Below are 26,748 nucleotides of genomic sequence, written 5' to 3' on the forward strand. Positions count from 1 at the left end.
ATGTGCCCTCTGCATGTGTACTTTTATAAATGTGTTTACTTCTCTATGGATCTTGTATTTATGGGAGAATGTATACCTGACTTTTTTGGGGAAGAGAAGAGGGAGAATAACTACTGTTAACTGTTTATGACTATTGCTCTTGTTGTGCCATTTTAATAAATATATTTGCTAAAAAGCGAATTTTTTATGGCTCCTTATTAGTGGGAAGCAGGATAGTGGTGGCTCCCGAATGACAGGACCAGAAACCTAAGTCTTTACTCCCTATTAAGGGAGGACAAGTCTAGAGAGCACACCCAGAAAGGAGGGCTATATTGACATATATTCTGGGGGATTTGCATATATCTGGGAGACATCTGTTCTCTTTCTAAATATTATTGAGGGGTTCAATATAAAAAGAATATAACGGAGAAAATATAAATTCCTTCATTTGGTTTCAAATAATAAACTGCATGAATATAGGATGGGGAAGTCACTGGGTAACTAATTTGACCTTATACTACAGGAAGCAAAGTTTAACATGGGACTCATTCAAAATGAGGGAGCTGATAGTTCTTACTTTCTACCGTTATGTCCAGTTTGGAGAGGTATTGACAATCCAAAGCATATTCCGAGGAGGCACATTGAGATGGAGACATGAAGTCAACATTTAAGTTTTGAAGGAATAGGGGATATTTAACCTGAAGAGAACAAAGGGGACACAATCACTGTCCCCAAATACGAAAAGCATTTTCAAGAGGATTCAGTGAAGCAGCATGGCATAAAATGTAGTGGACACAAATCTAGAAGATTGGGGTAGGGCTGATGGCTCTGATACTTTCTAACTCTGTGGCACTGGGCAAGTTACTTTCTAACTCTGTGACACTGGGCAAGTTAGTTATTCAACCTTTCTGAGCCTAATTTAAAAGGTTGTGAGTGAACTGATTTGTAGATTTTAAAGTGCCACATATAAATGCGATTTTTTGTTTGTAGCTTCCCCGATATAAAAACCCCAACTTTTAAAAATAACTTAAAAAAAAGCAACAATAGGACTGATGGTAGGGTGGATAGATTTTTGTGTATATAAGGCAGTAATTTCTTGACAGATGTTTAAAGATTGAATTGTTTTTTCCAATAGTCAAAGGATTACTTCTCATAAGAGACATTGCAAAGCATTAATAAATAATACTTGAAAGTTCCAAAACACTAACAGTAAAGAGAAATGCAAATCAAAATAACACTGAAGATTCACCACACTCTGCAGACCAGCAAAGATGACAAAAAATGGCAATAATTAGTGATGCAGAATTGTGGAATGAAAGATAAACTAAATGTAGCCTTGGTGTATATGTTCATACAGGCCATTTGTCCCTGAACTGTGGCACAGCCTTCTGAACTCATATTTGGACACTATACTTTGACTCCAACATAGTGAAGTAATTTTAGTCCTTTTTGAAAATAACAGCATTATTGGTAGAGCTGTGAATTGCTACAGTCAATTTGGAATTATGCAAATGGTGATTAAAATGTCCATAATTTGACCCACAGATTCCATTACTAGACTTATATTCCACAGAAGCCCCTGAAAAGAAAGTTTCCATATACACCAAAATACACATAGCAATATTTAGTAATAGTTAAAAACTGGAAACAAAGTTGATGCCTAGTGATTAAGGAAAGGCTTAAATTGTGGTACAGAAATGTAATGGAATATTACTGTGCTGTAAGAAACAATGAATGTAATGAATACCGAGAAGCATAGAAAGATCCACGTGAACTGATGTAGAAAACACACACAATAACAATGTAAATGGAAAGAAAATTTTAAAAAATCAGAAGTAACTGTAGCAAAATGATAAAATATCAAACAAGTCTAGAAACAAACAAAAGGCTATCCCTTCAACCTTTATGGAGGGGAGGTTCATAGGTGTTTGCACAATGCACATGTTTTTGGTCTTTTTCAGTGTGTTGATCAGTTATGCTTGTCTTTTTCTTCTATAATATTAAAATTATTTGCTTTTAAAAATACTATGTTATATGAAATGGCTCTTTGAGATGCAGAATGGTAAGACTATTTGTAAAAAACAAAAGACACTAATAAAAACTTATTTAAAAAATAGAGTGTTTTTTTTAGTTAAGTAATAAGCTCCTTGTCACAAAGCAAAAATTTGAAAGGGATGCATTGGGTGCGAGATTATATTGATGACCTCTGAGATTCCTTTTCAATTCCTCAAGTCTATGATTCTCAGATGAAGGAAAAAAAAATGACTGAGTCTTTCAAAGGATTGAAACTTAAAATGCAAAGTAACATAAAATTAAAACAAGCTGCAAGTCAGCTATTGCCCCACAGTTTAAATAAGAACACATTCTCCAACAAATGAGTTTTGATAAAACATTTAAAACAATGAAGACAGGACTCACAAAGAGGAAAAGAGAGGTAAATAACACACTTCACTCTCAAAATAAATACTAATCAAATTTATTTTATAAATACAGATGCTGAAATTTCTCCCAATTACCAGCAAATAAGTTTCCTACATGCCATTTATTATTGGTGGTGATTTTTAAAATTATTTAAATAACTGGTTAGGTCAGGATAAATAGACATTGTTAAGATTGCTATAAAAATATAGCTGGATAAAGTCTTCCAAAACTAATATTCTTAAAAAAAAAAAAAAGCTTCCAGAATTTCAAGGGTTGGGGGAGGAGTGGAGTATAACCCAGTACTGATTTGAAAGCATTCACAAATTGTCCTAATATTCATGGAAATTTAGTAAGGTTCTTTACAGTTTCAAAATGGACAGTGACATGATAGTTTCACCCAAATTCCCACATTTCTTCCTCAATTCCTCCTCCCCCTCTGTCCAAGCAGTCTATTTTTTGGTAATTTTTATAAGACAAATGTGAAAAGAAAAACTGAGAACTCATTTGTGTTTGGGCCCTAGCCATTTAAAGCATTGGAAAAAATAGTCTGTAGTGATGAAAAATTAACTCAAATCTGTTTACCAAGACAATGAAATACTCTACTTATAGGGAAAATATAACTGACACTGTAAAGAAACTCAATCCATATTCTGTTAGTTATACATTACTGGAAAAGCCATGAACCAAGCAAATATGACCACCAGGACAGTTCTACCATGACCTGGTGCTCCTGAACACTATGGCTCCCTACAGCGCTCTGGTGGAAGGGTCTGGACTTCAAAATCAGCAGGTTAAAGAGCAAACAGCTACAATGAGGATAGCCAAAGTGGGTAAGACAGTGACTCGGGCTTCTTTTGGTTGAATGGAACCTGAGATTAATGCCCATGAATCCATGTTCTCTGTGATCTGTTCTCATCATTGGAACCAATGGCTTAGTGGTACCAGGGGCCCAATTGGTGGGCTCCCAGAATCACACAGGATGCAGTTAATCTTTGGATTTGGCACTGACTTCAAAGACTTACTGCCAGGTTTGGGAAGTTGATGCAGTACATGCATTTTGTTGTCTCGTCTGAGATGATGGTCCTGGTTTTTGGTTGCTGTCTTCTCAGGTGAAGGACTGTTGTGATCCCTTCTCTAGAGGCTGCTGGGTGAGTCTAGCCTCTCTCTTACGATCTCCTCTTGAGACAGAACAAAGATGGAGCATTCTCTGAAAAAACCTTGCAAGGGACATCGAATGGGCTTCTGCCCTCAGCCCAGAGAAGAAAGAACAGTTCATTTGGAATACATGAGATTTCTTCAAATGAAGTTAAAGCTTTTTTCTAGGAGTCTTTTTAAATTTCTGTGCATCTGCTCTGCCTAATACTGCAAGACAGCTGTGTGTATGTGTGTGTGAGAGATAAGATACATGGAAAATAATGATTGGTGGTAAAATACTCTAGTCTAATGTATCTATAAATCCAAAGGGAGCTCAGACAAAATATGAAGAGTATTTCAGGACCTGTTAATTCCTAAGATAGTATGTAGGGAAAATGCAGTTACTAAGCAGTGCATACTGTATGTGCTTTTCTATATGGCATAAGAACTCTGATAAGAGTTAAGGAATAACATTATATCATACATATTCACAGCTTCCTTTGGCCTGGTATTAGGGGGATATCCCATTACATAGTAGGTAGTACAGGTCTGAAGAGAAAATTTAGACTTGGGAAGAAAAATCAGGTTCTGGGGAAGAAAACTCCATTGTTATTTGTTTGGGTAGCATATATAGCAAGATGACCATGTTCTCTTTAAAGAGCTTATAACACTGGTGCTATATTCCTGAGAATATGGCACAGGCAGCAACAGGGATGGAATCTGAGCTCTGAAAATGGTGAGTGCTTAAATTAAATGGAGAAAACTATGTCTTTATATTCATATCCACAGTATTTCTCCTCATCTCTTGACACGATCCAGCTATTCCCAACGTTCAGATTCACAGGACTGGGAAAGCCACATCTATTTAATTGTATACAGCACTTGGCAGGGGCTTTGTTTTTTCTTCTGACTATAAATTCAATAAGTTAACATGGAGTTCAAATCTAGGGGGTTGGCCTGGTGTGTGAATTTCTTAAAAGCATGCCTAGCTTTTGGTCTCTCAGCATTCAACTACCTAAGTATTAGAGCTATGGCCCAAGAATGGGATTGCATCATGAAGTCTGTAGGGTACTTGGAATCCTCTCAAGTAGTATTCTAGAAAATCCAACTGTTATTTAAAAAAAAAAAGAAAGAAAGAAATCGTTGAGGGCCATGTCTAAAGATGCTGATATTAAATGGAGAAAAGGTGTAACCATTTGTTAAGAGAGCACAGAGGAATCTAATACACTCAAAGTTTCTTATTTAGACTATAATTGGACACCTGAAAAGCCTGGGGTGACAGCAGCCCAGGGAGATAATTTGTTGGGGTGATGTACCTGCATTTGAGAAAATCACCAAGCTTAATCCTCAACCAGACAAAGGGCCAAGGACCTTTCTGGGAGCAGGGCAAACCTGGTCCTAGATATTCAATTTCTGAACCATGGTAAGAGTGTTACTTGTGATAAACAGTAACAAACAATAAAAGATGTATTCATTCATTTTATGATTTATATATTATCATCTTCCATCCAAGGATAAAACAATATTGTATGTAACAGAAGCAGATGAATACCTATAATGTGGCTTTTACTGGATAGAAGCTCTTTCAAGCTAAAGAATGACTAAAGACCTAGAACCAACTGTAAGATTTGAAAAGCAAATATATGGAAACAGAGTATAAGTCTATCTGGCCCATTTATACACCTGACCCTATGTCCTGGCTTACTTCCCCAAGCCCATTTTCCAACATCAGAGGAATAGACTAAATTTGTTTTATTTTGCTCCATAATTAATACAAAGGATAAGTGCAACTTCATCTTCATTTGTGATCATTCACTCTGTCCTGGTCCAGTCAATGACTTCTCCTTACCCATGCTCACTTGTCTGAGCTCTTGCGTGGCCGGTGGAAGCTAGACACGTTTTCATTCAGTGCATAGATACGTCGGGAGAACTCCTCAAATTCCCCCAGAACTTGCTCATCACACTCTACAGCCACGGCCCTGTCTACTGGGATGCAGTTAAATGCTTCCAGCTGCTCCCCCGAGCTCAAGCCCATCGCCTCTGTACCAATGATCTCTTCAGCCTGTTCCACAGTACAATGGAGTTCAGTCCCTCTGCTGGTGGCAGGGAGCTCCTCTGGCTGCTCGCTGCAGGCCACACTGCTGTGCTCTCTGGGAAGGAGGGTGCCATTGACTGCACCAGGATGCCCAAGGAGTAGCTCCTGTGGTTCCTGGCTACTGTTCACATTTATGTGGCCCCTGTTTAAATTATCATCAAAATCGGCTTCTTTTTTCTTACTGTCTTTAGAGAAGTCTAAGGAGGTATCTAAGGAAGAGGACAAAGATGCCATTTTTTTCTCAGACTCTCCAGCAGTCTTAACGGTGGCCACAGGTTGGGCTAATGCCGAGTTGTAACTAGGAGGAGGAGTTTTATATTGGAGTCTCTCATTCTCTGAACTGGCCCGTTTACGGTGACCTTTGTCTGGTGATATCACCCCAGCGGAGAAGCCAACATCTGTACCCCCAAATATGGAACTTTGTCTCTTTGGAACTGGAATGGCACTGGAGGTATGATGTCTGTCGCTGGAAGACAAAAACAACACATTACCTCTCATTTAATAATAAGTCACATTTCTATAGCTCAAGTTTAACAAAGCGATTTCCTTCCTTTAATTCTGTGACATAGGTAGGTAGTACAGATATTATTACCTTTGTTCTTCTATGAAAAATAGGAGTTAGTTTCACATGAGGGGACCCCACAGGTAATTTCCAACTAAAAGCCTATGATGATCCCCCAGTTATCTCCCAAAAGAATGGGAATTGTGAATTCCTCTTTCATAGCTACCAACATTAGTGGTGTGAGTACATTTGTAACAGAGTAATTGTCATAGCAGACAAGCAGACCTAAAAATTACAGTTTTTGGTACTCACAGGAAAATCAAACCAAACCTGCTGCCCTTAATTTGGCGGTTTTCCAGGTGATAGGTTGTCAAAACTTTACTCTCTGTGCCAAACTTTTTTATTTTTATTTTATTTTTTTTGCCGGTTGTGGGACTGTTTGCTTTCTGCCTCCTGCTGACAGTGTTCTTCCCTCTCTAAATGATTTTCCACTGAAGCCAGTTAATCAAACCAAAACAGAATATTAACACCACCCACAGACAATGTATTTGGGCCTGACAAGCCAAGTCTTTCATTTGCCATGCAAGCTCACAATAGGCATGCTTGAATTACCACAGCTGTGATCAATTACTCCAGAATGAAATAGAAGTTACACCACAGGCTGCTGGGAACTCTAGGCGGGGAGACGGGGCTGGACGGGGTCATGGTCCATGAACCTGGACCCCCTTGCAGTAGACTTAGGCTCTCTCATCGTTCAGGTAGTGAGCAGAAATGTATGTGCATGTAGGGGGCTGGGGCTGAAGGAGGGGAGAAGGCAAGGAGAGGCCAGGGACCGATTCAGAGGATTACAGGACTGAGAGCTGGAAGGGGCGGGGCTTGAAGAATATCCTGTCCAACTATTTTACAAAGAAGGAAACTGAGGTTTGGGGAGGTGAGGGACACTGCCAAAAGCCAGACAGTAAATCTGAAATTCTAACCTGGAACACCATAATTGCCTTGTAAATGGACTTACTATTACCTATATAAAAATATAGGTGTGTTTGTATATGTATATATATATTTGGCATCTCCATAGTGTTAAGTTCTAAGTATTGTGCTAAGTATTTTAAAAACTCAAATGTCTCCCTCTTGACTAAAAGAAAGTTATTAAGCACCTACTATGCACAAGGCAGTACAGCCTACCCCTATCTGTCCAGTCTTTTTACTTCTTACCCCCCCTCCAAAATAGTGAACTCCTTGCTATTCCTAAAAACTGGTACTTTTAACTCCATACATTTACACACACACACACACACACACACACACACACACACACACACACACACACTTTTCTCTCTTAGTCTGGGTATCCCTACCTTTCCCAGGTTGGACGTATCAGGACCACTCTTGGACCTCGTTTCACACATTGACCCTGCTCTATTTCCAACCTTACTATATTAACACTAATACTAGCAAATACTGCAGCTCAGGTCCTGCAGTTTGAGATCTGGCAGCCTCAGGTCCCCAACAGCAGAGATTACGTGCTACCATGCCTGGCCAACTCTTAGCATTTTCTCCAGGTATCTCCCTTGTCTAGTATTCTTTCCCTTTGCATCATGATTTAGACATAAAGAGTGATACTTATAAGTAAATTAGGAGAAGATTAGTCGACTTCTTGGATCTGTGGAGAAAGAAGGAATTTATAGCCACAGAAGAACTAAAGAACATTATGAATGCAAAGTGGATGATTTTGATATATTAAATGTAAAAGGTTCTGTACAAATACAATCAATGCAGCCAAGATTAGAAGGGAAACAGAAAACTGGGGAAAATTTTTTACATCCAATGTTTCTGATAAAGGCTTCATTTCTAAAATATATAGAGAACTGAAACAAATTTATAATAATACAAGCCATTCCCAATTGATAAATGGTCAAAGGATATGAATAGACAATTTTCAGATGAAAAAATTAAAGCCATTTCCAGTCATATGAAAAAATACTCTAAATCACTATTGACTGGAGAAATGCAAATTAAAACAACTCTAAGGTATCACTTTACACCTCTAGGATTGGCTAAGATGACAGGAAAAGATAATGATGAATGTTGGAGGGGATTCAGGAAAACTGGGACACTGATACATTGTTTGTGGAGTTGTGAACAAATCCAACTATTCTGGAGAGCAATTTGGAACTATGCCCAAAGAGCTATCAAACTGTGCATACTCTTTGATCCAGCAGTGGGCCTATATCCCAAAGAGATTATAAAAAAGGGAAAAGGACCCACATGTGCAAAAATATTTGTGGCAACCCTTTTTGTAGTGGCCAGAAACTGGAAACTGAGTGGATGCCCATCAATTGGAGAATGGCTGAATAAGTTGTGGTATATGAATGTTATGGAATATTATTGTTCTGTAAGAAATGACCAGCAGGATGAATACAGAGAGTCCTGGAGAGACCTACATGAACTGATGCTAAATGAAGTGAGCAGAATCAAGAGAAAACTGTTTACAGCAACAAGAAGATTATGTGGATATCTTCAAAGTTGGGTGTGGTTAGCAGAGGAACTGATAAAAATAGATCCCTGAGGCAAGCAGGCAGAAGGCTCTGATAGAAATCAGTTTAACTCTATGGTCCCACCCTTTGGAGAGGTGGTCCAATTTGAAATCCAAGTTATGTCAAACTCCTGAGATTTACTCTCTGTAGAAATCTCAGTCATGCCCCTGAAGTTAAAATTTCCCTATAAAACCTACTTATGGGCCAGCCCAAGGTTCTACTTTACTTTGGGTCAGCCTGCCCTGCCAATCTGTCTTGTGAAATCTCCCCTAACTCCACTATGCTTCTCAACCCCACTTCTCCTTTAAGCTAACTAACTCTTTTTGGGTACTAAATCTCTTCTAGGATTTAGCCTGCCAGCGAAGGGCAAACCCCAACTTTAAAGGCTGCTCCCTTTCTACTGGGTAATTGTGAGTTCCACTGAGGAATTTGTCTTTCATATGCTTTTTCACTCTATTTCATACCTACCATTCCTGGTATTGTATCCCTTCATTTCGTCTGTAAGCTATTCCCCTAAATAAATCTACTCTTTGCCAAAGAGAATGACGATTGTGAATTCTTCACATGACCAAATCCCAACTGTTGGTGCCTGCCATCATTTGGTAACAAACTTCACATCATAAATCGTATCAATGATCAACTTTGATGAACTTGGCTCTTTTCAATAATGAGGTAATTCAAGGCAATTCCAATAGACTTGTGTTGGGAGAGAGCTATCCACGTCCAGAGAGAGAATTAGGGGACTGAATATGGACCACAACATAGTATTTCTCCTTTTGCTGTTATTGTTATTTGGTTGTTTATTTTTCTTTCTCATTTTTCCCCTTTTGATCTAATTTTTCTCACATGATATATGTGGAAATATGTTTAAAAGAAATGAACATGTTTAATCTATATTAATTACTTGCTGTGCAGAAGAGGGGAGAGGAGTGAAGGGAGGGAGAAAAATTTAAAACACAAGGATATGGAAGAATGGATGTCAATCTATCTTTACATATATTTTGAAAAAAAAAACTATTATTATTTTAAAAAATAATAAAAAGTAAAAGAAAATCCTACCTTCTGCAAAGAAGCCTATACAAACCCTCTTGAATGCAAGGTATATTTCTGCTAAGATTATCTTTAATTTATCTTGTCTATCTATACATGATTGTCTGCATGTTGTCTCCCACTTTGGACTATGAGCTCCTTGAGGGCACGGACAATTTTTGCCTTTTGTTTTATCCTTACTGCTCAGCACAATGTCTGACAAACATTTGTGCCAAATAAGTGCTTGCTGATTTGATATATCCTGGCTGTGTGAACCTGAGGAGTTCCTTTCCTTCTCACTGCTAATGTCTTAGCCTATCAGGTCAGAGTCATTGTGCTCATCTGAACTGGAAAACTCCTCCGGTCATTGCTTTCTACAACAGAAATGACAGGTCTGGTCTAATGCAGAAGGCATGTATGGTTGGAATCTATCAGAAATCATCTGCCTGAGCTCCAGGCCACATCAGTATATTACTCAAAAGGGTCCCTGCTGATTATAGGATAAAAAAGGAAATGATTGATGCTGGAAGAAGGGCTTCTTGTGATCTGGATACAGGCTCTCTCCCTAGTTCTATTTCATACAGCACCTCTTCACAAATAGTATACACTGGTTGTGTAAAACAGGAGTGATTCTCCTTTTTCCTTCTCATCTTGCAGAATTCTTGCTATGAGATCAAATGACAGGAAGTAGTCAAAACTACTGCAAGGGGTATGCTAACTTTATTCTACATTTAATGTTAAATTAATCTATGGTAGAAATACTATATCTGCCAAAATGGCAGCAAGAAAGCAGAAAGTTGCCTGAGCTCTCCCCAGTTTCCTTTGGAAACAATGTAAAACAATTCTGAAGTGACAGAATCCACAAAAAGACAGACTGAAACAATTTTCTAGCCCAAAGTAACTTAAAAAGCCTTCAGGAAAGATTTGACTCATTTAGGTAAAAGCAGAGTACAGTTCAGCTTCAGCAGATCAGTTGTGAGGCCTCAGTCCCAGCACGGAGGGCAAACTGCCAGCTCTGACAGCCTAGAGCATAACAGGCATAACAATGACAAGCCACCCTAGCACAGTGGGCAAAATGCAGAAGCTCTGGCACAGAAAGCCAGTGACCAAACCCTCCTGCCCATCAGTGCAAGAAATTTGGGATAATATCCAGGAGCAGAGTTCAATTTTTAAAAATGCACAAAATAACAAAAAAGAGCCCATTCCAAAGCTGCCGTGGCAACAGAAAAGATCAAAACATAAACTCAGGAAAGAACAATAATGTCAAAATATTTACATAAGAACCCCCAAAGAAGAATATAAATTGGTATCAAGCAGTCCTCTTGGAAGAGCTCAAAAAATATATTTTTTTAAATCTTTTTTTTTCTTTTTCTTTTTTACTGAGGGAATTGGGGTTAAGTGACTTTCCCAGGGTCACACAGCCAGGAAGTGTTAAGTGTATGAGGCCAGATTTGAAATCAGTCCTCTTAACTTCAGGGCTGGTGCTCTATCCACTGCACCACCTAGCTGCCCCCCTCTCAAAAAATATTTTTAAAATTAAGTAGGAGAGGTAGAAGAAAAATTGGAAAAAGAAATGTTATGCAAAAGAATGATGGAAAAAATAAGTCAACAGTTTGTAAAAAAAAAAAAAAAATTGACTGAAGAAAACTCCTTAAAAATTAGAATTGGACAAGTGGAAGCTAATGATTTTATGAGACATCAAGAAAACGTCAAACAAAATTAACAGAATGAAAAACTAGAAGAAAACGTAAAATAGCTCACTGGGGAAAAAAATGACCCAGAAAATAGATCCATGAGAGGTAACTTAAGAATTACTGGACTATATAGCAAAATAACTGTTTGGACATGTATACGTATATTGTATTTAACTTATATTTTAACATATATTGGTCAACTTGTCATCTGGGGGAAGGGGTGGGGAGAAGGAGGGGAAAAGTTGGAACAAAAGGTTTTGCAATTGTCAATGCTGAAAAATTACCCATGCATATATCTTGTAAATAAAAAGCTGTAATAAAAAATTAAAAAAAAAAGGGAAGCAAAAAAAAAAAAAAAAAAAAAAAAGAATTACTGGACTATATGAAAGCCATGATTAATTAAAAAACAAACAAACAAACAAAAAAACCAGAGTGAGCCTGAATAACATCTTTCAAGAAGTTATCAAGGAAAACTGTACTGGTACTCTAGAACTAGAGAGTAAAATAGTCACTTCCTTATCACCTCCTAAAAGAGATTCTAGAATGAAAACTCCTTTGAAATACCATAGCTAAATTCCAGAACTATCAGATCAAAGAGAAAATACTGCAAGCAGTCAGAAAGAAGAATCACAGTCATGATTACCTAGAACTAAGCAGTTTCTACATTAAAGGATCAGAGGGCCTGGAATATGATATTCTGGAAGGCAAAGAAACTTGAATTTTAACCAGGAACCAACTATCCAGAAAAACTGAGCATAATCTTTCAGAGGAAAAGATGGACATTCATTGAAAAAGGAGACTTTTAAAAGTTCCTGATGAAAGGACTAGAGCTGAACAGAAAATCTGATCTTCAAATACAAAATTCAGGAGAAGCATAAAAAAGGTAAAAAGGAAAGAAAAAAACAAAAACAAAAACAAAAACAAAAAACCTATGGTTTTTAATAAGGTTAAACTATTTACATACCCATGGAAAGATGACATTATACTCATAAGAACCATATAGAACAGTTAGAAGGAATATAGTTGGACAAAAGGTGTGGGTAAAAGTTGACTTTGATGTGATAAGAAAAAATTAAGGAGTGAACAAAAGGATTGTTCTCAAATAACACAACAGGGAGTGACAGAATTGGGTAAATTATATCACATTAAGAGGCATGAAAGACATTACAGTAGAGGGAAGGAAGAGAAAGGTTGAGCAGTGTTTGAACATTAATCTCATTGGATTTGATTCAAAGAGGAAATAACATATACACTCACTTTTGGGGAAAGAGATCTACCTTATCCTAAAGGGACTAGGAGGATGAAGTGTGAAAAGAAAAGGAGAGGATTGAGAAAAGGGAAAGCAGATTGAGGGAGGTAGTGGTCAAAAGCAGGGCAGGAGGGATAAGGTGAAAGAAAAGGGAGAGAAAAATATAAATAGGGAAAAAATAGGATGAAGAGACATAAACAGCTGGTAATCATAACTGTGAACATGAATGGGTTGAACTCTCCCATAAAATGGAAAAGGATAATAATGAATTAGAAACCAGAATCTAAAATATGTTGTTTACAAGAAAAACATTTGAGGCCCAGAGGCACACACAGAGTAAAGGCAAAAGGCCGGAGAAGAAATACATTATGCTTTAGCTGAAGTTAAAAACAAAAAACAAAGGCAACAATCCTGATCTCAGATAAACCAAAAGCAAAAGTAGATCTAATTAAGAGATCTACATCTTGCTAAAAGGTACCTTAGACAATTAAGTAATATCAGTCCTAATATATGCACTAAGTGGCATAGCATCCAAATTCTTAGAGGAGAAGATAAAATGTGTTACAGGAAGAAATGGACAGTAAAACCATATATTACCTCAACCTCTGCCTGTCAAAACTAGATAAATCTAATAAAAAAATAAACAAGAAAAACGTTAAGGAGATGAATAGAATTTTGGAAAAATTAGAGATGATAAACCTCTGGAGAAAACTGAATGAAGACAGAAAGAAATATACCTTTATCTCAGTAGTACATATAATCCTGAGCATGTATTAAGATTAAAAAAAAAATGTCAAAATGAAAGGCACAAAGGGAAAAATGTTAAATGCAAACTTTTCAGATCATTACGTAATAAAAATTTTATGTAATAAAGAACATGGAAAGACAGATTAAATATTAATTGGAAATGATATAATCTAATCTTAAAGAATGAATTTCATTAGGGCAGCTAGGTGACGCAGTGGATAGAGCACCAGCCCTGAAATTAGGAGGACCTGAGTTCAAATCTGCCCTCAGACATTTAATACTTCCTGGCTGTGTGATCCTGGGCAAGTTACTTAACCCCAATTGCCTCAGCAAGCAAAAAAAAAAAAAAAAAAAGAGGCAGATTAAAAAAAATGCACTTCATCAAACAAAATGACAATAATGAGACAACATACCAAAATTTATGAATTACAATCAAAGCAGTATTTAGAGTAAATTTCATACCTCAATCTTACATAAATAAAATAAAGAAAGAATAGGTTAATGAAGAGCAGGCAACTAAAAAAGCTAGAAAAATGAAAAATCTGCAATTAAACAGCTAATTAGAAATTCTGAAACTCAAAAGAGATAAAATTAAAAGTAAACTATTGAATTAATAAATAAAATTAAAAGATTATATTGTTGGGGAAAAACATGTTCAACTTTTGCTTAATTTAAATTAAAAAAAAAAAGAAAACTAAATTACCAGTTTCAAAAACAAAAAGGGTGAATTCACCATCAAGCTCAATAGTATGCCAATGAACCTGACAATCTTAAGGATGAATATTTGCAAAACTATAAATTGTCCAGATTAATAGAATAGGAAATAAAATATTTCACTCCCAATTTGGAAAAAGAAATTTAACAAGCCATGGATGAATTCCCTAAGAAAAAATCTATAGCACCAGATGCATTCTACCAAACCTTTAAAGGGCAATTAATTCTAATACTATATAAACTATCTGGGAAAATAGGCAAAGAAGGAGTTCTATCAAATTCTTTTATGAAACAAATATGGTACTTATATCTAAACTAGGAAGACCCAAAATAGAGAAAGAAAATTACAGATGAATTTCCCTAATGAATTCTGATGCAAAAATTTAAAATAAAATATTAGCAAAAAGATATCAATTTCTCATGAGGATAATACACTATGATAAAGTGAGAATTATATCACAAATGCAAGGATGGTTCAATATTAGAAAAACTATTAGCAAAATTGACTATATCAATAACAAAACCAACAGAAATACTATTATCTCAATAGATGCAGGAAAGAAAAAAAAAAACCTTTTGACAAACTATAGCACCCATTCCTATTAAAAACACTAGGAGAGGGATAGGAATAAATTGAGCTTTTCTTAAGATGATAAATAATTTCTATCTAAAATCATTACTAAGCATTATATGTAAAGGGAATAAGCTAGAAGCCTTCCCATGTAAGATCAGTGTGAAACAAGAATGCCCCTTGTCACCACTACAATTTAATATTGTACTAGAAATTTTAGCTTTAGCAACAAGAAAAGAAAAAAGAAATTAAAGGAATTAGAATAGGTAATGAGGAGATAAAACTATCACTATTTTCAGATGACATAATAGTATACTTAGGGAATCAATTTAAAAACTTGTTAAAATAACAATTGTAACTAAGTCTCAGGATATAAAATAAATGCACATAAATCAACATTTCTATATATTACCAACAAAGTTCAGCAACAAGAGATAGAGAAATTCCACTTAAAAAATAAACACAATTACAAAACACTTCACCCAAATAAACTTAGGTCTAAACAATGGGGAAAAATATCAATTACTTATGAATAGGCCAAGATAATATAAATGACAATTCTACCTAAATTAATTTACTTATTCAGTGTCACATGCCAATCAAACTACTAAAAATTATTTTATAGAGCTAAAAAAAAATAAAATTAATCTCAGAAAAACAAAAGCTCAAGAATATCAAGGGAATTAATGAAAAAAACCACAAAGAAAGGTGGCCTAGCTGTATGAGACTTAAAACTATGCTAATAAAATCTCAATCATCAAAATTATTTGGCATTTTCTAAGAAAATAGAGTGGTGGATTAGTGAAATAGAGTAGATACAAAGAACAAAGTAGTAAATGACTATAAAATTTCCTGTCTGATAAATTCTTTTTCTAGCTTCTGGGATAACAAGTCACTATGTGACAAAAACTGCTGGGAAAACTATAAACTTGTATGGCAGGAAATTGGCATAGATCAATATCTCATATTGTATATCAAGATAGGGTCAAAATGGGTACATGATTTAGACATAAAGGGTGTTAGTGTAAGCACAGGAGAATAAGGAATAGTTTACTTGTCAGATCTGTGGAAAAGGGAAGAATTGATGACCAGACAATAGATAGAGAACATTATGAAAAACAAAATGGATAATTTTGATTACATTAAGTTTTACACAAACAAAACCAATGAATACAATTAAGATTAAAAGAAGCAGAAATTTGAGAACAATTTTTACACGAAGTGTCTCAAAAATATAGAGAAGTGAGTCATAAGAATACAAATCATTGCCCAATTGAAAAATTATCAAAGGATACGAACAGATAGTTTTCAGATAAAAAAAATTAAAGCTAAAAGTCAGATGAAAAAATTGTCTAAATTACTATTGATGAGAGAAATGTAAATCAAAACAACTGAGGTATCACCTCATAGCTATCAGATTGGCTAACATTGAAAGAAAAGGAAAATGATAAATGTTGGAGAAGATGTAGGAAAACTGGAACACAAATGCATTGTTGGTGGAATTGTGAACTTATCTAACCATTCTGGAGAGCAATTTAGAAGTACACCCAAAGGGCAACCAAAATGTTTTGAAACAGCAATACCAATATTAAGTCTGTATCCCAAAGAGATAATAAAAGAAGGAAAAGGACCTACTTGTACAAAAATATTCATAGCACATCATTTTGTGGTGACAAAAATTGGAAATTGTGGGGATGCCCATCAATTGGGGAACAGCTGAACAAGTTATGATATATACTATACTGCTACAAAAAAATGATGAGTAGGTGCATTTTGGAAAAAACCTAGAAAGACTTAGATGAATTGATGCCGAGTGAAATGAGTAGAACCAGGAAAACACTGTATACAATAGCAGCAACATTGTGCAGATGATTACCCTTGAGAAACTTAAGTTCTTCTTACCAATATAATGATTCAAGACAATTCCACAAGACTCATGGAAAATGTTATTCATAGGCAGAGAAAGAACTGTGGCATCTGAATGCAGATTGAAGAATTCTTTTTTCTCACTTTTTGCATATCTGGCTTTTCCCTTTTTCTTGTTCCTTCTTTAACAACATGACTAATGTGGAAATATGTTTCTATGATTGCACATGTATAAGCTATAGCAGACTGCTTGTCATACTGGGGAGGGGGAAGAGAAGAGAAGAAAGGAGAAAAATTTAGAACTCAAAATCTTATAAAAATGAATGTTGGAAACTATCTTTACATGTAATTACAAAAAATAAAACACTATTAAAAAAATACCACATCTTTTCTTTCAAAGTATCCAAGATGCTACATATATTTGCTAGATGGTTAATCAATTCCCAGCTATGACTGAACAGGAAAACTACTTTTAATGTTAGATGGCTAAACATTCAATAAACACTGTTTTCACTTCTATCTCCTGTCATAGCACTAAGGTAGAGCTATGAACTTATGTTACTGCCCTAACTATATTAAGCCTCTGTACTAGGATTGTAATCTGTTTCCTGAACTGCTCATCAATTAATTTCTTCTATCTAGGTGGCCTGTAATAACTGATAGAATAGAGGTTTCTTGGGAGATGACAGGGAAAGGGAGAAATGAATGTGTCATTATTGTCTTTGTATTCTCAGGACCTACCACAGTGCCTGGCCTATAATAGACACTTAATAAATACTTGTTGACTGATTAATTTTGCGAAAACCTCCTTTGATTTCCCCAACGGTTAGGTTGGGACACAAAATAAATATAGGATTGGGAAATGAGTTGTATAGACTGTTTCAAAGTTAAGAGGAAGAAAACAGATTGTGAATAGGTTGCTAGTGGTCAGTAAAGGCTTTAGGGAGAAGTGATTATCAAGTTGGACTATGGATGACAGAAATAATTACAAGGGGAAGGTTGGTGTTAGTGATTCTTAAGTCAGAAAAAAAGCTCTTTTTTTGTGAAAAGGATACAAGAAATTTTCTGACCCTTATTAAAAAGAAAGATTTCAGTATAGTATATAATTAGGAAGTATCTATTTTTCTGCTCCATGTATTCTATCTGCCCTTATCCACCACAGGGTCACCTGAACATTCTCACTCTCACTGATAGTTATCCAATATAAATTTCTTGGTAGTGTGGTATCTCAGAAAGAACCTTAGACTGGATCAGGAGATAGGTTTGAAGTCAAGTTCCTTTGCTGATTCACTGATTTTACACAAGTCACTTCATTTTTCTAAGTCCCTTAGTTTTTTTCACTTCTAAGAGGAGCAATTGCAAGTAGAGTAGTTATTCCTAACCTGGAGTCCATAGATGTGTTTTTAAATATTTTGATAACTGTAGTGTGCTTTCTAGAGCCCCCATGCTGGGGTGCCAAAATATACCGTCCGGACTAGCTCTCTGAAGTATCTTAGGACCAGCCTGAGTCCTGGGTCTTACAGGAGTTGTGATGAGGCAGGAACCCACATGGATGGACAAAGATGGAGTCGGTTTATTTCAAGTTCTCTCATCCCCTAAATACCTTAGTACAATTACATCACTACAACACACTGAGCATGCGCTAACTACAGTGCCATTACATTACCACAGCACACTGCATATGTGCCAATTATAAGCACCCTGCTATTAATCTGTAAATACCACTTTTACTGCAAGTATCTCTGTTTCAAGTAGAACATAGGTTGTCACACTCCCACCCCCACCTCTCACTCTCACCCTCCACTGCTGACTTCTCAGGAAGGCTGAGATACCCCAACTGGAGATGAGAGCTGAGCCAGACATCAGCAGCAGGTTCCCTCTGGGCTGAAGGGTCTTATACCTCACCCAGAGTTCTCCCACAGTCTGTGCCTCTCTACAGAAAACTGTATTTAAATATAATTGATTTCTTTTATAATCTGATATATTTTAATTTATACATTTAAAAACTGGATTATGAGGAGTCTGTAGGTTTTAAAAAATTGACAAAGGGTCCAAGACATAAAAGAGATTAAAAAACTTCTTATGTAGAACAGAGTAAAAGGGTCAGCAAACTATGGCTTGAAGGCTAAAATTCAGCACAATTCCTGTTTTTTATGTGACCCATGAACTAAAAAATGGTTTCTTATCGGCATAAAGCATGAATATTTCCATAAAAAAGATAGGTCCAGAGTAATGAGAGGTTGCCACAGAAACTAAAAAAAAAAAAAAAACTAGGTTCAAGGTCTTTAAGTACTCTATAGCACATAGAACATCTAGCGAAGAAATATTCAAAGTTATATCTAGTACAACCTGAAGACAGAATCAGAGAATGTCAGAGCTGGAAGGAACCTAGGCAGTTATCTAGCAAGCCAATCGTATCTGAATAAAATTTTCTTCTACAATCTATTATTAGTGGCTATTTAACTCATGTTTAACATCTTCTAGTGAGAGATTCTACTAGGCTCAGGAGGCAACTCACTTCATTTCTAGACATATCTAACTATTAGGAAATTTTCCTTTACATAAAGCCTAAAATTTGCAACTTCTATCAATTGTTTTCAGTTTTAGATGTTCAAAGGATGAAGAATTATAAAACAGTCACAGTAATACAATAATTAACATTTTATGATACAGTATAGTAGGGAAAACTCAGACAAAGGTGGTAATAATAGTCTCATATGTATCCATATTTTGATATTATCAATTTTAAAGGGGGAATTTAATTTTTTAAAAAGACTAAATATGAAAATGGTATGGAATCTAATTAAATCTTTCAGTAATAATTCAGAAAACATTAAGATATTGTGCTGCCTCAGTCATCTTTATGAATACTTATCACTAAAGCAAAGCTGCATGTAGAATATGCCCATCAATAGAGCTCCTGCTGATTGAATTCCACCTAAGCCAGCTAGGGCTCTATAAGAAATATATATTGATAATTTCCCATAGAGTGGAACAAAGTTTAGTGCCTGTCTTTCCCATGCTACATTATGGAATCGGTCTTTTACCTATGTCTAGACATTTTAAGCTGGAAAGGACCTTAGATGTCTTTTTGATTGGTTCCTTCCTTTAGACCAAGTAATGGTAGGTGACTTATTCAGAGTCAAAGAGGTAAATTCTTTTTTTTTTTTTTTTTTTTTTTTTTACTAGAGTAGTTTGCCATTTATTTTTCTGGCTCATTTTATAGATGAGGAAACTAAGTAAAATAAGATCAAATGATTTGTTCAGGAGCATCCAGTTAGTAAATATCAGAGGTTGAATTACAATTCCTAACTCCACATAGGCATTCTATTCACTGAGTCAACTAGCATTCCCTCTAGATAGATAGATGCATAAATATATGTGTATATGCAAATGTACAACATGTCTATGTATATGTTCACACACACTTACATGTGCACATGTCCATAGAAACATTCATATACACACCTGTACATGCACATATAACTTTACATACATAGATATATATGTACATGTACATATATACCTTTATATCCACAGATGACCTGTGTGTCTATGTGTCTCTATATATGTATGTATATTTAATTCATATTGTCTGTATACATTCAACTAATTCTTTTTTTTTTTTTTTTTTAATTTAATAGCCTTTTATTTACAGGATATATACATGGGTAACTTTACAGCATTAACAATTGCCAAACCTCTTGTTCCAATTTTTCACCTCTTACCCCCCCACCCCCTCCCCTAAATGGCAGGATGACCAGTAGATGTTAAATATATTAAAATATAACTTAGATACATAATAAGTATACATGACCAAAACATTATTTTGCTGTACAAAAAGAATCAGACTCTGAATTATTGTACAATTAGCTTGTGAAGGAAATCAAAAATGCAGGTGTGCATAAATATAGGGATTGGGAATTCAATGTAATGGTTTTTAGTCATCTCCCAGAGTTCTTTTTCTGGGTATAGCTGGTTCAGTTCATTACTGAAAGAGGTAAATTCTTCCTGACATCTCTACTTTGAAGAAGAACTCTAAATCAGCCAGCACTCATGGTCTGGGCTTAACCATCAACTCAGCCTTAGTGTCTTTCCTTTATCTCTAGCTCCCTTTTAATGTGATAAAGAGTGTAAGGTATCTGAAGGCAGGGACTGTCTTTCTTTTTGCTTCTCAGTGCCAAGCACAGTGCCTGACACAAAGTAGGCACTGCATAAATACTTGCTGATTAGGCAAGGTGCTCTCAAGGCTATCTTTTCATTATGGCATTCATTACTTTTCATGAGCTTTTCTCAATGTCCCTTTCCAGCCTCATCACATTTTCTACACCCTCCTTCATGCACTTTCTAATCGAGGAAAACATTCTTGTCTCTGTGCCTTTTCGTATATTATTACCTCCACTGGTATATCACTCCCCTTTCTCCCCTCCAATCTCTATTTGCCAAAATTTATCTACTTTTTCAAGTTCAAGTACCTCCTCTTCCAAAAAAACCTTTCCCTTTTCCAAACTCAAACATATCAGTCTATGATATTTATGATACTTATCATAGTTTAAGTTTATCATAAATATTTGTGCGTACAGAACCATAGATTATCTTCTTGTTCAATTTTGAGGCAATTTAATCTTCTGAAAAATTTTACTTGTATCTACTTTATTTGCCAAGTAGGGAGCAAGGTCTGGCTACACCAAGTTAGCAAAGCTTTTAGAATGGCTTGCCACCTGTTGTCAAAGAACTTAGTAAGTGGAGAGAGGTGAATTAGCAGACCATCTGTTACCAGGAGATGTGATTTTTTTTTTTTTAAACAAAAAACAAAACAAAACAAAAAACCACTTGTGGGGTCATTTCTGGATCACATGAGCAACAAAATGTTAGACTTGACCTTTTCTCTTTGAGACCCATGACCTCTCAAAGTTATGTAAATAGAAATTATATGTCAAAGATAAAACAGCTTTTTCCATAGTCTACTATGTCAGAATCCAAAAGGTTAAAAAAAAAAAAAAAAAACAAATAAACCCAAACTTAGGAACAAAAGCTAACTGACTCCTCCTTCCACTGGAATGGCACCAAGGCTACAGCCGCAGACTCATGACAAGATATGGGTTTACATCAAAATTTGTCTCTGCATCCTTGTCCCTATTCTTTCTCTCCAGTGCTGCGAGGCAACCATTTTAGGTTGTGGAAGTTTGCTGGGGCCTATGAAGGCCATAGCCCTTCAGGAGCAAAAGCTGGCTGGGGGACTTAATCTGGAAGCACAAGTGCTATAAAACTGAGCTGGCAAGTGCTAGGCTACAGAACTGAGGAACAAGGGCATAGCACAGGGCACCATGACAGGACACAGTCTATTGTATGTGTGTGTGTGTGTGCATGTGTACATGTGCATGCACACGTATTCCTTCACCAAGCCTGAGGGAAAGAGCACCCAGATGAGGCCAGTTCTAACCACCCGAAAGTCCCGTGAGGCACAGACCTAGGCTAATAAAATGTGAATTTTGCAATCAAAATAAGAAAACTTGCTCAGGAGATTGTTTCTTGAATACTTCTAACAACAGAAATGCAGGAAGAGTGGAATAAAATGCAGTAAAGCAGGCAAGACCAGTCACAGCAACAATGTGACAAAAGAGACCAGTAAGAGACTAGTTTTTTTTTTTTTTTTTTTTTTTAAATATACATTAAGACAGGGGTGCAGGTAGAAATCTAGTAGAGATGATAGAGAAGAGGCAGATGAGGTATTAAGGACAGAAGTTGGCAGCACCCTGCCTACACATGAAATGGCTTTTCTGGGGGGATAGGGACAGGGGTGAGACATTATAACATGGGAGAGTTCAGATTTCCTGAGGGGAGAACAGATACAGAGAGGAGTAAGTGACGTGCCAGGTTCAAGTCAAGAGCTAGCAATGAAGAAATGGTGACCTTTGTGGCCACCTTTAAGAGAAGAGCTTAAATTGTTAATGCTGTAAAGTTACCCATACATATAACCTGTAAATAAAAGGCTATTAAATTAAAAAAAAAAAAAAAAAAAAAAGAGAGAGAGAGAGAAGAGCTTACAGAGTAGTGGTTGCATTGGGGTAGGGAGCAGAAATGTCTACTGTCTTGGGAGGAGTGGAGTTAGAATCCTTGGGGCAATTGGAAGCTAAAAGGACTCGGAGAACATAAATCCAGGGAAGATTTCCAGGCAAATGTAGGAAAAAAAGGGTTATTAAGAAAAAGTACAGACCGGTAGTGGGCTGTATAATCAGAGATCTCATTGGGGAGGGGCAGTGCCTTTTCTGATATCTGAAATAACTAACATTATTCTGGAAATGGGGCACAATGAAGAAGGGGAATCCATAGAGGGAAGTCATACAGGATAGTGGCAGAAAGTACCTATAGGGGAGAGCCTAGAATAGATACCTTGGAAGCTTTGATTGCATGAAGAATATAGAGAAAACAGAGACCAGATAATTATGGAAGTCATAAATCAGAGAGCAAGGGTCTAGAGTAAACAGAAAGAAATGGTGGATAATGAAGAGAATCTAAGAAATCTTTTTTGGGGAAAGGTTATAAAAATGCAATTTAAAAATTAAGGATCAGGATTAGCTGAAAGGGAAGAGAAGATGAAGGAATTTACCTGATAATTGAGGCAAAAAAGAGGGGGAAGAAATATAGTCAGATAAAAGGAAAGAAAAAGGAACTAAAACAAAACCCTAGAGGTAAAAGGGTAAAAACAAGAAGAGAGGATCAAGGATGCAGGGAAGAGGCAGCAAGAACAATGCCACCATTAAAAAAAAAAAAATAAAGTAACTGAAGGAACTTAACACTGTGTTTGCAGCAGAAGAGGGAACCTAAAAATGTTAAGCTTCTCCACAAACAACATTAATGCTTTTAGGATTAGAAGGGAAGTAGCAAAAGATTTTTTAAAAAAATTGTTCTGATTACCAAATTTCTCTGATAAGGATTTGATTAAAAAAAAAATCATACACAGGCATGACTACCATCATTCTCCAAGAGATAAATGGTCAAAGGATACGAACAAATAGCTGTCTCATGAAAATATATGCAAATCAAAATAACCCTGAGATTTTACCTCACACTCTATAAATTGGTAAAAATAACAAAAATTGACAATAGTAGGTAGTTGGAGAGATGGCGGATAGAAAGGCACATTAATATATTGTTGGCAGAGTTGGGAAATGGTATAACCATTTTGAAAAGCAACTTGGCATTACATAAATAAAGTGACTTAAATGCTAATATCCTTTGATTTAGAGACTACATTATTGGGCTTATACTCCAACAAAGTCATTGATAAAAAAAAAGTCCCCATGTACTGCAAAGTATTTATAGCTGTATTTTTTTGTGATAGCTAAGAATTAGAAATAAAGTATATGCCTATTCCCTGGAGAATGGCTAAACAAATTGAAGTATAGGAATATAATGGAAGATGGCTGTGCAATGAGAAATGATGTGTGTCACCTGTCAGATTGGCTAAGATGACAGGAAAAAATAATGATGATTGTTGGAGGGGATGCGGGAAAATTGGGACATTGATGCATTGTTGGTGGAGTTGTGAACGAATCCAACCATTCTGGAGAGAAGTTTGGAACTATGCTCAAAAAGTTATCAAAACTGTGCATACCCTTTGATCCAGCAGTGTTACTACTGGGCTTATATCCCAAAGAGATCATAAAGAAGGGAAAGGGACCTGTATGTGCACAAATGTTTGTGGCAGCCCTTTTTGTAGTGGCTAGAAACTGGAAACTGAATGGATGTCCATCAGTTGGAGAATGGCTGAATAAATTGTGGTATATGAATATTATGGAATATTACTGTTCTGTAAGAAATGACCAACAGGATGATTTCAGAAAGGCCTGGAGAGACTTACACGAACTGATGCTGAGTGAAATGAGCAGGACCAGGAGATCATTATATACTTCAACAACAATACTATATGATGACCAGTTCTGATGGACCTGGCCATCCTCAGCAAGGAGATCAACCAAATCATTTCCAATGGAGCAGTAATGAACTGAACCAGCTACGCCCAGAGAAAGAACTCTGGGAGATGACTAAAAACCATTACATTGAATTCCCAATCCCTATATTTATGCCCACCTGCATTTTTGATTTCCTTCACAAGCTAATTGTACAATATTTCAGAGTCTGATTCTTTTTGTACAGCAAAATAACGGTTTGGTCATGTATATTTATTGTGTATCTAATTTATATTTTAATATATTTAACATCTACTGATCATCCTGCCATCTGGGGGAGGGGGTGGAGGGTAAGAGGTGAAAAATTGGAACAAGAGGTTTGGCAATTGTTAATGCTGTAAAGTTACCCATACATATAACCTGTAAATAAAAGGCTATTAAAAAAAAAAGAGAGAGAAATGATGTGTGTGATGAATAGAGAAGTATGGAAAAATCTACATGTATTGATGCAGAATGAAATAATCAGAGTCAAGTAAACATATATAGTACTGACAATAATGTAAATGTAAAAAATGATATGCCAAAAAACCTACAAAAATAAATCTAACAAAAATATAAAAATTAAATGGGATTTAAATGAAAAGATAAGAGAAGAAAACCTCTGAAACCTATCCTCTATGGAGGTGGGAAGCACACAAGTTTTTACATATCATGCATGCTTTCAGACTTTTCTTTTAAAAAAGTATTGATCAAGCATGCTGGATTATTTCCTCTCTAAAAATACTAGTTATCATATGAAACAGTTCTATGGGAAGGTGAGAGGAAGGGATACATGAGATAGCACTGTGATATAAGAAACAGAAAATAATCAATAAAAACTAATTAAAAAAAAGAAAAATATAGAAACCTGTGAAAAAATGTCTACTAAAGATTTAAGAAGTATCAGGGAGGAAGCACTAACACCATTTTAGTTATTCAAGTATTAAAGACATTTTTAAAATGAAGTATTACATATTATCAAAGTCTTTAGTGTAAAGCCAATGGGAAAAGTGGAACTAATCCTGAAACAATTGTGCTGAATCTTTACAAGAAGAAACATAAATTCTGTCCCAGCAGTGCTGTCGAAGTCTATATTATAGGAGAATCAGAAACTAAGTGAGTCCTGTAATTTTGTTCTCTCATCTTAATTCAATCTTTATATTTTCCGCATTCCTTAGCTCTGGATCTTCACACTGTTTCCTTTATATTCAGTTCATACAGGCCTTCCTAGTATCTTGTAACTGTGAGACTGGTGGCTGGCACAGGGCCCTAGGGAGCCTGCTTTCTTTCTCTGCATACTTCCCTTGTGGCTGCCAAAAAAAAGCAGGTGATAATCATAATCATCATAATAAGTATTTTAGCACTTTAAAGTTTGCAAAATGTGATATATGTTATCGTACTTTCTGAAGGTTTTTTTTTTTTTTAAATGACATTCCTTTTATCAATAAACTCCAGTGTCTCCCTATTACTTCCAGCATGAAATACAAAATCCTCTGTCTGGCACTCATAGCCCAAACTTTTCAATTCAATTTCACTGGTCTGCTGGCTGTTCCCCAAACAAGACACAGGCATTTTTTTTGGCTGTTTTCAATGTTGGGAATATTCTTGGTATTTATCTCTACTTCTTAGCTTCTTTTAAGTCCCAGTTAAAATCTCATCTACATAGTCATACCCAACCCATCTTAACTCTAGAGCCTTTCTTCTCTTAATTATTTATCATCTGTCCTGTATATAGCTTGTTTTTACATATTTGTTTCCCATTAGCTTCTTGAGAGTAGACTTTCCCTATTTTCTATCTCTAGTTCTTACCACACAGTAGATGCTTAATATTTATTGACTAACTAAATTGGCCTAATCTTAAACACCTGGTCTAAGCTCTGGTTTACACTGATTATAATGCAAACAAGACAAGAATATAGAAAATGTGTGATCTAATTGGGTGCCAACATGGAATACTTCATATCACTGACACACAAAAAAATATTCTTCTCATGTGGTAATAGAGATGAACAATGGAGATGTCCTGGTATTGGGGTGGGGAAGGTGTAATCTCCTATAACGATCATGAGTGTCTCTCTCATAAGTCACTACTGGCTAGATTCTTTCCAGTCTTCCTTAACAGACTGATCCTTCACCTGAATGATAGTCACCTACCTGAAAGTCAGTGTGACATCAGAAGGGTTGAAGAATGGTCAATATGTTGTTTGTTGCCCTATAACTCCATAATAAATGCCATTGAGTAGAATAGAGGTCTCGTACAC

General features: G+C 36.0%; 1 protein-coding gene across 4 annotated transcripts in view; it reads right to left on the reverse strand.

The window, feature by feature from the left end:
- Positions 1-2,439: 2,439 nt before the first annotated feature.
- UVRAG (UV radiation resistance associated) overlaps positions 2,440-26,748 on the reverse strand; it is a 397,709-nt gene continuing 373,400 nt past the window's right edge. For all 4 annotated transcript variants that reach the window (XM_031961363.1, XM_031961361.1, XM_031961364.1 and 1 more), the window contains one exon: positions 2,440-6,095. In XM_031961363.1, coding sequence (XP_031817223.1) covers positions 5,390-6,095 — 706 coding nt within the window. In that variant the 3' untranslated portion in view covers positions 2,440-5,389. The remainder of the gene's footprint in view (positions 6,096-26,748) is intronic.

This window comes from Sarcophilus harrisii, chromosome 3 (genome assembly GCF_902635505.1).
Source record: "Sarcophilus harrisii chromosome 3, mSarHar1.11, whole genome shotgun sequence".
In the NCBI taxonomy this organism is placed as follows: Eukaryota; Metazoa; Chordata; class Mammalia; order Dasyuromorphia; family Dasyuridae; genus Sarcophilus; species Sarcophilus harrisii.